Below are 10,237 nucleotides of genomic sequence, written 5' to 3'. Positions count from 1 at the left end.
GTCTGCTTAGCTTAACTAGTTATTTAAAAAAAAAATCAATTTTTGATAAAAATAAAAATTTGTAAATTTCTATAAGTTGTATAACATTTCCTATAAATATAAATTTAGTGCCAAACTTAAAATAAGTGTGACTGAAAAATAGAAAACACTCTTCCTCACTTATTCTCCTGTACTTATTTCTTTTTTAATGTTTTATCACTAAAAAAAAAGTCTTTTACTTGGATTTATGATTTTGAAGTCAGATTTATAAAGTCCATTATCCTACATTTACCATTTACTAATCGCATGACAATATTTATTCTATACATGTAATATAAAATTATATATTGAATCATATAATATAATTGATAAACTGTATCAGTGAATGGTATAAAATTATTCTATACACATCTCCTGGCAGTTTCTTCACAATTAAATATCAGTGAATCCTTTTTAATAATTATGCATTCAACTCAACTACAATTATATTATGCTAAACGTGAAAGTGAAATAATGTAAAATAAACGGAGGACAATTTGGTCATTCCCATACTACTTGTGGCCAATCTCCGTTTCTTTAAAATCCAGTCAATCGCGAGAAAAGATCAGAAAAACCCATACTTTTGTTGATATAGATGGCACGGTTGTTGTTACCGATTTTTGCGTTCTGCACGGTTGTCATAGCCGTAGCAGGCTCCAACTTTGACGAGTCAAACCCCATCCGACTGGCGTCAGATTTAGAGTCACGCATGCTCGATGTGATCGGACAAAGCCGCCGTGCTCTTTCCTTTGTACGCTTTGCTCTCCGTCACGGCAAGAACTACCACTCCACTGACGAGATCCAGCACCGGTTTCGGATCTTCTCAGACAATGTCAGACTCATCAGATCCACTAACAAGAGGCTTCTCACTTACAAACTCGGTGTAAATAGTATGTGTTTGCTTACTGATTCACTATTTCACTTTTTTTTTTTTTTTTTTTTTTCATCGTCCTCTTATCTGCATTTTTCTTTTGTATGTTTCTTGTTTAATGAAAAGAGCTACTTTGATCCCCTACTATCATCAAGGCTTTTGCCTAACCAGCCACAACACTGTTCACTTTTTTTTTTTTTTTTTTTTTATCTTTCTTCCTTTTCTCACTTCCATTACATTTTGAATTGAGATTGTAAATTATGAACCCTCAGATTTTGCTGACTGGACTTGGGAGGAGTTCACTAGACACAGACTCGGGGCTGCTCAGAACTGTTCCGCTACCCTCAAAGGCAACTACAGGCTCACGGATGCCGCTCCTCCTGAAGAGGTAGTTTCGCCAATAGTAAATGTTCTTGATTTTAACTTCACCATTTCATGAAATTAATGAAAGAATTAATCATCACAAGAAATTAATATAGTGCATACTAAATGATGCCAATATCAAATAATATAATTGAGTATACAGATTCTGTGTGTAGTGGAGAATATTGCATAGTTTAACTGTTAGAATTTGTTGGCTTCATTGATGTTTTGGATTTGGGGGTACTATGAAAAATTAAGAAAAGAGAAATGAAGTGTAAAATAAAAAAAGAGAAAAAGTAAAAGTGACACCCTTTTACAAGATTTATATTCAAGTAAAAGGCTTATGTTATTTACATTAATTATTTCTTTTAAGAAATATTCACGTTAATTACATTAATAGTAAATATTTTTTTTTCAAACTGTTTTAGTACAATAATCACATATTTTCAATAAATAAATCATTTTATTTGTTACAAATATAAATATTAATGTATTTTTAAAAATAAATTAAAAAAAAACAATACTTCATTATATCAGTAATCTGGGATAAAAAAAAAAAGACTCTCATCATTATGATAAAGAAAAGAGTATGATTAAAATACCACTTATGTTATGTGAAATTTCACTTCACTATCATTTGATGAAGTTATTCATGGTCAGTTTGGTACATTTGTGTACACTTTTTTTAAAGCATTTATAAGACAAGTAAATAAAAATATTAAATAAATTATCTTTTATAAGTTTATTTATACATTAACTTGTAAAAAAAACTGTTATATTAACTCGAATAATAATTCATTTTAATTTATAACAAGAAAATTAGACTCATGGCATATGTATGTTTTTTTTTCTTATAAGTATTTATGAAAAAATTGTCCCACATTATTAAAAAAAATAAATATATAGATAATTTGTTCAGAGATAAGGTATTAGTAAAGTTATTAAATAAAAAAGTATAAGTTAAAATTAATTTATATACCAATTCTTAAACATGTTTAAAGTTGTATAAAAAAGAATAACAAGAAAAAAAAATTAACTTTTTCATAAACTAAATAGTTTATATACAAATTAAAAATAGAATGTTTGATAAATGAGAAAACCTTGCGATCTTATTCCAAAGAGCCTTTGTGTGCGTGCAGAAAGATTGGAGAAAAGAAGGTATAGTGAGCGAAGTTAAAGATCAAGGTCACTGTGGATCTTGCTGGACATTCAGGTTGCATTGTGATCCTAAGAAACTGTTTGGAATGAGTAAAATGTTCTATTTGTCACTCCTTTAACTGCAAAACTTGTCATCTACAGCACAACTGGTTCCTTGGAGGCAGCTTACGCACAGGCCTTTGGGAAGAATATCAGTCTCTCTGAGCAGCAGCTAGTAGATTGTGCCGGCGCTTTCAACAACTTTGGCTGTTCAGGTGGATTGCCGTCCCAAGCATTTGAATACATTAAATACAATGGTGGGCTTGACACTGAGGAAGCATATCCCTACACAGGAAAAGATGGTTCATGTGAATTTAAATCTGCAAACGTTGCTGTTCGAGTCATTGACTCTATTAATATCACTTTGGTAATTAAAGTGAATGATAGGTTTCTTCTTGATGAGTGTGGATAGTTCTTACTTCCACTACTTTTATGTGTGATATTCAAATGATTTCAGTGCTGATTAAAAAAACTAAACAACTCAAATGATTTTAATTGTCTCGGTATAGGGTGCTGAGGATGAATTGAAACATGCCGTTGCTTTCGTTCGACCAGTTAGTGTGGCATATCAGGTGGTGGACGACTTCCGATTTTACAAGAAAGGAGTTTACACTAGCGACACTTGTGGCAGCACGTCCATGGTAAGTGTCAAATCTAGTGTGTCATGCAATTTTCCGAACAAAATGCTACAAGTTCAATGAATAGTTGTTTATGTCAAATTTATGGATATTGAAACATAGTTGTTGTTCATGCACGTATATAACTGTTGGCATCTGTGACACATGTTCGTAACTAAGACAGTCATTCTTGGAGATTAATTGGAATATGAATTTGGGTGGCAGGATGTAAATCATGCCGTTCTTGCTGTTGGGTATGGAGTTGAAGATGGAGTTCCATATTGGATCATTAAAAATTCGTGGGGAAGCAACTGGGGAGACAATGGCTACTTCAAGATGGAATATGGAAAGAATATGTGCGGTAAGGCTCAACTGGATCCAAATTCTTAAAGAATAGTTAAAAGTTCATTGGGTATTTTCTATGCATTTCCTAAGTTTCAAGGACACTAGTTTTACCATAATTAAACAAGGAGTAGCAAACTTTTCTTTTAATCAGAATATTTATCTTGGCATTTTTTTGTGCAATGAGTTTTTACTTTATCAAACCTTTTTTTTGTCAGCACTTCGTCAAACATTATCTATTGCAATAGAACTATAACATTTCTGTATAGAAGAACTTGTTAAATCAACAGAGGAGACGGGGCAACCAACACTTTTCCTAATATTTTAAACAAAAGTGACCCCTAAAGTCTTTTTCTGTCTAAGTTATTGGAGAAATGTGGCAAAGGCATTTAGATTGTGATATAGAGAGAAACTTCAAAAATTTCAAATCCTTTTGTGACTTGGTGAAAATTTGACATTCTTAGAGTTTTTTTATATTAATGATATAATTCTGAATTTGACAATCTGAGATTAGTCATTTTTTACTACTGGTTTTTATATCATTTTGATTTAATTTCAGGTGTTGCAACTTGTGCATCGTATCCTGTTGTGGCTTAAATTGTACGGGGGAGAGAGATTCTGTGCCCAGATTGGCCAATTTTATTGCACCTTGCTCCTCATGCTTCATATTTTCCATCACGGTGAATACTTATTATTTGCTGGACTTCGATCATAATTTGTATTATTTGTTGAATAAGTTTGAGATTGGATTTTCCAATCTCATTGAAATTTAAGGATAGCATGCTGTTGAAAGTATGGTTCACGAACTTATCATCTCCCAATGGACCAAACTTTGCATGGTTTCTCCCTCTCGTTTTCAATTCAAATAAAAAACTTATGTTCTGGATTTGGATTTCATTTTGTATGGACCACCAGCAGAATAGACTATGACAGATACCAACATTTATTGTGGACTTCGGAACGTTAGCCATGGTTTTAACCAATATGTAAAAGAATAAAATCAAAATTCGTGTTCACATCTCAATCAATCAAAAAATAAAGTTCAATTAAATGTCAAGTAAGTCATAAATTTGTGCATATTTTTAATTAAATTCTTACTGACTATTTTTTATTTATTACAAAATTTTGTATTTTCAATTAAATTTTATATTTAATTCTTTTGTTAATTGTTATTTTATCTAATCTTTTTTTCTTCACATTGGTATATGATTATATAAAATGATATTTTGAAAAATTTTAAACTTAATTAAAGAAAGAAAGAAATAATAATTAATATTTTCATATCTTTCTATTTGTCCTTTCAATTTACTATAACGTATTAAAATTTCTTAAGTTGTACACTATATTTCTTTTTTCATTTTAATAATTAATTGCAGCTATCATAAGGCTTTACCAAGTATATATATATATATATATATATATATATATACACGCGCGTGACGCGTGTGTGTGGCATTGTTTGAATGTATATAGGATAGTTTCTTGCGGATTAAAAGATAAGAGTCTAATTTATTACTTCGTATAATTATAGAATAAGAAATTATATATTTAATTATTTACAGAAATTTGTGAATGCAGGTGTTGTAATAATGTTAGTAGCCTCCGTCAAACTATACTCTAATCGAATGTTAAATATATATGTAACTTCTCAAAAACTAAAATATAATTTGAAATCATATTTTGTAGAGTTTTTTCAGTCTCATTTTTATCTCAACAAAATTAAAAAAGAAGCAAAAAAGTTTGACTAATATTTGACTATGTCAGGAGTTTAGTTGAATCAAACTTGAAAATCATCATCTAATTAAAATTCATGGTTTGGATAGGACCATACCACTATTACGATATGTAGAATTTTACAACTTTGTTTTAAAAGAGTAGAAATATTTAACTAAATGTTAACTTGGAAAAAAGATGATTCATTATACCTTAATTAATTTTCTTTTCTACAAAGTACTTTGCTAAAAATATTTCCTATACTGCCTTTATGAATATGTTCAAAAAGTTATTAGCAATCACATTTACTTGAATCCCAGTGTACAGAGCTTCAGCAAGTAATTCCTTTGAAACATCAAACCTGTCGGTCAGTGCAAAAGAGGAAACCAAAAAACCCAAAACTCCAGAATCAAGCAATTGCCCATCAGACCTCATGGAATCATATAACAATTTTGCTCAACTGTGGAAATTTTATTTTAGAAATGTAAGATAAATTAAAAAAATATGTTATCTAAATATTCTTATTTTATTTTATTCATATACTTTATATAAAATAAAATGTAATATAATATTAAATATTTATAATATTATAATCTTGATTTATTAAGTATAAATAATAAATAAATATATTTTAGGATTAAATATGTTTTTGTTCTTAACTTTAAGTGAGAATTAAAATTAGTTTATTTTTTAAATTTTGATCTATTTTAGTTTTCTAATTTTATAAATGCGTGAATTTTTTTTAACCAAATTTTGTTAGATTTGTGTGAGATTTAAACTTGTTTTATAATATTTGAATTGTTTATATTATTTGACATATTTCTGCTTCAATGGTTAAAAAGTATGTTTGAAATATCCAATAAACTTAGTAAAATTTATTAAAATGATTAAATCCAATTCATTCTAAATATGAGAGACTAAATTGGTCCAAAATTTTGAAGAATGACTAAATCTAATTTTTACTCAAAATTAAAAGACCAAAAACATATTTAACTATATATTTTATATCCTTGTATAAAAATATTTCAAAAAAATTAAAATATTTTTTTAAATAATAATTTAATAAAAAAATATTAAGCAAATATTGTTAGCATTCCCTCTTATCTTGATAATTGTTGATGTGAATCTAAAATTTGGAATTTGGTAACCCTTTCTATATGTTGGCTTGCTTTTTTCCTCCTCTTTTTGTTTGTAATTCCCAACTTTCTTGTATGGAATCATATATTAATTCAATTTAATTTTTTGTTTTATTTATTTTTATTAGCATCATATTCTTTTGTTCATGTATGATTCCAAATGTGAGTCCAAGTCTCACATTACGTAAAAAGGAAAAATCAAGTATCATATAAGACAAAAGACATATATACTCATTATTTTCAAGTTTTTGGTTAAAAGTAGTATCAACATCTTATGTGTTGAGTTCATATATCATTGATATTGTGATAGAATATGCACTCATGAGAATATTGGGTTAACTGAAAGTGTTAGTGCTAAGTCCAAAAGAAATATTAGGAGACTCACGTATTGGGATGAATACCTGAGAGAGATTATTATATTTGTTTTGTGAGGATATTTTCTGTTAGCAATTTTTTCTTATTTTGTTTACATGTTTACTGTGATATTTGGAAACCATTAATATATGTAGAAATATAAATTGTAAGAAAACTTTAAAGAAAGGAATATATAGATTATTCACTAAATTTCTATCCTTCTTTTTGGAGACCTCGTACTTGAAATACCATATTGTCACTTAAATACTTATCATATTGTCATTCATTTAAAAAAATTCTTCTCTCAAAATATACACCTTATATTCTTCATGAGTTGAGTAACATTTTGACAAAATTTAAATAATCTCAAAAGTATATAATACATCAAAAATTAATTTTTCACTTAAATTAGCTTCAATTGCAATTATAGATGTACTTTCCAAGGACAATCATGATGATTATTTTTTTTTAATAGGAACAACGTGGAAAAAAAAACATATGTTATATTGTGGTTGTATTTGCTGCTTTTGTTAATTTTAAAAGTACTTTTATCAATATGAAGTAAAGTACCTTTAATCACATGATACTTTCTTATATCATTCCTATTGGTAGCTTAATATTTTATGTTTTCTAATGAAATAATAAATGTTTTATATCTCTTTGACGTTGTTATCTAATTTTCTCAGTAAGTTTAGAATTTATAAACTCATTTCTTTCTTAATAGTTTTATCTTCTTAGTCATACACAACAATATGATTCAATATTTATTAATTATCTTTAACTAATTCATCATTTACAGTTCAAAATCCATCATCAAATTTATCATTTACATGCCTTAAATATTCTATTTTTTTTTTTTATATTTTCCTTTCAAATACTCTTTAATTTTCTTGAATGACTTTAAGATGATCATTTGTAAAATACCAATAAACAAATAAGATATTGAAAATGATCATTTGTACAACATGATTCAACTTCCTGTATCATAATATATAAGTGGATTTGGTAAGCTGATGTTATATATTTTATATATTTATTATGATAGATTTAATATTTGATTCAATTAATTTATCTTCATACTTGTATGATAAAAATGTTTATTAATTCTATCAATTATTATAAAATAATAGTTAAAAATTTAAATATCACCTTAAATAATTTAAAATAAGAATAAATTAAACTTTAAACTAATTAAATATTTTGAGCAACATTTTAGTATTTAAAAATATTAAATTATTAATCTATATAAATAAATAATTATAATAAAAATACTTATAAGAAAATGGTAAAAAGATAATAACAGAATGATGATGAATTAGGGTCAGTTCATTTTTAATTCGAGTTGAGCACGGTTAAATTGAGTATTTTTTTCTTAAAAGAATAATAATTATATTCAACTAATCATAACTAAAAGACTAATGAACACATTAATTTTTAAGTTAATAAAAATTTAAATTAAAAGAGAAGATAAGCATAGAAAAAAAAACTTATAATATTTTAATTTAAGTTGGAATGATCAAATTAAATTTCAATAACATAAAATATTGTGTATATTTGATTTTTTAAAATTCCATTCAAAATTCAGTTTTACTTTAAAAAATGTAATGATTTTTTTGTTTACATTAACTTAATTTAATTTTTCTATTTGAAACTCATGCACATTTGTCCATTGTCTAGCATACTGTGATAATATAGTAATATCTTCCCTTTTAACATCATGTAATGTAATTTGATCTATATTTAACACTTTATTAATTTATAAAATTTGATTAGATGTAATTATAATTGGATTAGGTATTATATTGTATTTTTTAAATTCGTTAAACTCTATTATTATTATTATTATTTTACTCTAAAAAATACTTTTATTTTATATTAAAAGTAAACACACTATTACTGTAACAGGTGCAGCCCAAAAACACATGGATATAGGACACGGAGAGGGCCCATGATTCACCATTTCTCTCTGGTCTTAGGGACACAACATCCCGAATTGAGTACCTCAGTTTTTTTTTATTCCCGTTTAATAAGATGACACCACACGATTTAATTATATTATTTTATAAAGATTTTTTTATGTCTATTTTTATTTTATTTTATTATTTATATAATAGTAATTTAAATGAAAATAATTATTTTATTATTTAATTGATATTTTTAAATTTAATTTTTTTTGTTTTTAAATTTAACCCTTTTTAAAACTAAATTAACACATCTTTAAAAATTAAATAAAATTCACTTATGATAAAAATATAAACTTATTTTTATAATTATAAAAAATAAACGTATGCATACACATCAACACGTCTATTTTCCCTAAATATAAAACATATATATTTCTGTAACATTTAAATTATTTAAATTAATTTGACGGAAATAATTATACTTGCATAAAATTGAATAATTGCAGAAAAGAGAAAAGGAAAAGAGTGGTGAAATATGAAAAACTCAAATTGTGCCGCCATAAAAGAAGGACGAAGAGAAAAGAGTGGATGTCACAATAGTATAGTAGAATGAAGTAGTTGCAGGCCTTATCTAGATTGAGTTTGTGAGACACGTGTCCAAATCCCTGTTTCTGATATATACGTGGCATAATCTTTGTGTTTCTAGTCTAGGGACAAGTTCCCGCCGGCCACTCTCTGTCAGCAACGTGCCACCCTCCTCGTTGTTGATGTTTTCACATTATTATCAAAATAAACCTAATGTATTATTTATTATCAATTTAACAAATAATGACAAAAAATACATTACACTATTATTCAGGACCACAAAAAATAAATGTCTTTTTGAATCCAAAATAAAAGAAAAACTAAAATATATTTTTGTAAGCTATTTTGTATTGTGGGCTAACCCATTTTGTAATTGGTTGTAAGAATGTTAGTTACAGGATCCTTAGGGTTAATTGAAATAGAACTTTCATTTGAATATATAAAATAAATAATGGGATAAAGTTGGATGAACATTTAAATAAGTTAAAATTTGTTTGTTTTGTGGAAAGCCAATAATTATAATCAGTGAGAAAGGGGCAAATGGCTTAAGAGAATATATTCTATAATTACTCATTATTAATTAAATATTAAACAAAAGGTAAAGCAGAAAGGAAGGAATAAACACAAAATGGTGGGTGAGAAATGTGGGATCCACCTGATCCATTTCCAAGATTATATCCATTGCCTAATCAGACCTAATCAGACGGTTCACAGTCAACCATTTTTCTGTCTTCACCAGAAACATCCAATTAAAAACAAACCCCAAAGAGAATAATGTATAAAGGTTATTATTTTTCAAAGGGATAATCTCTGATCTTTTCTGCAGTAAAAAGTTTATGGAGAAAAATTAAGTCATACCGGTTGAGATTATTTAATACATTTTATTATATTTAAATCCAAATTATAAATATATTTTTGTAATTTTATATTTAAAGACGTGGTCTGAAGAGACTTGTTTTGTAGGGCATGTTATTCTATTCAACCCAATGAGGATAAAATGTCACCGTCCTATGTTATTCTTATTTATTTTCTACAACAATTCTTATAAATTAAATTTAAAACTTTAGGTTAAAAAAATGATTTATCAATCACTGTTCTCTTTTATGTGCATCGGACTATGGATGAAAAAAAATCTGA

At 27.0% G+C, this 10,237-nt stretch overlaps 1 protein-coding gene across 1 annotated transcript; it reads left to right on the top strand.

Annotated features, from left to right (window-relative positions):
* The first annotated feature begins 576 nt into the window (after positions 1-576).
* On the top strand, positions 577-4,305 carry LOC106769487 (thiol protease aleurain-like). Its single transcript, XM_014655125.2, has 7 exons — positions 577-908; positions 1,162-1,277; positions 2,392-2,465; positions 2,552-2,816; positions 2,959-3,090; positions 3,292-3,427; positions 3,968-4,305. Exons 1-7 carry the CDS (start codon positions 614-616, stop codon positions 4,003-4,005), a joined length of 1,056 nt encoding a protein of 351 aa, XP_014510611.1. The 5' UTR covers positions 577-613; the 3' UTR covers positions 4,006-4,305.
* Positions 4,306-10,237: the final 5,932 nt, after the last annotated feature.

The sequence above is a fragment of the Vigna radiata genome, chromosome 7, assembly GCF_000741045.1.
Source record: "Vigna radiata var. radiata cultivar VC1973A chromosome 7, Vradiata_ver6, whole genome shotgun sequence".
Classification (NCBI taxonomy): Eukaryota; Viridiplantae; Streptophyta; class Magnoliopsida; order Fabales; family Fabaceae; genus Vigna; species Vigna radiata.
This window is presented reverse-complemented; position numbering and strand designations above follow the sequence as displayed.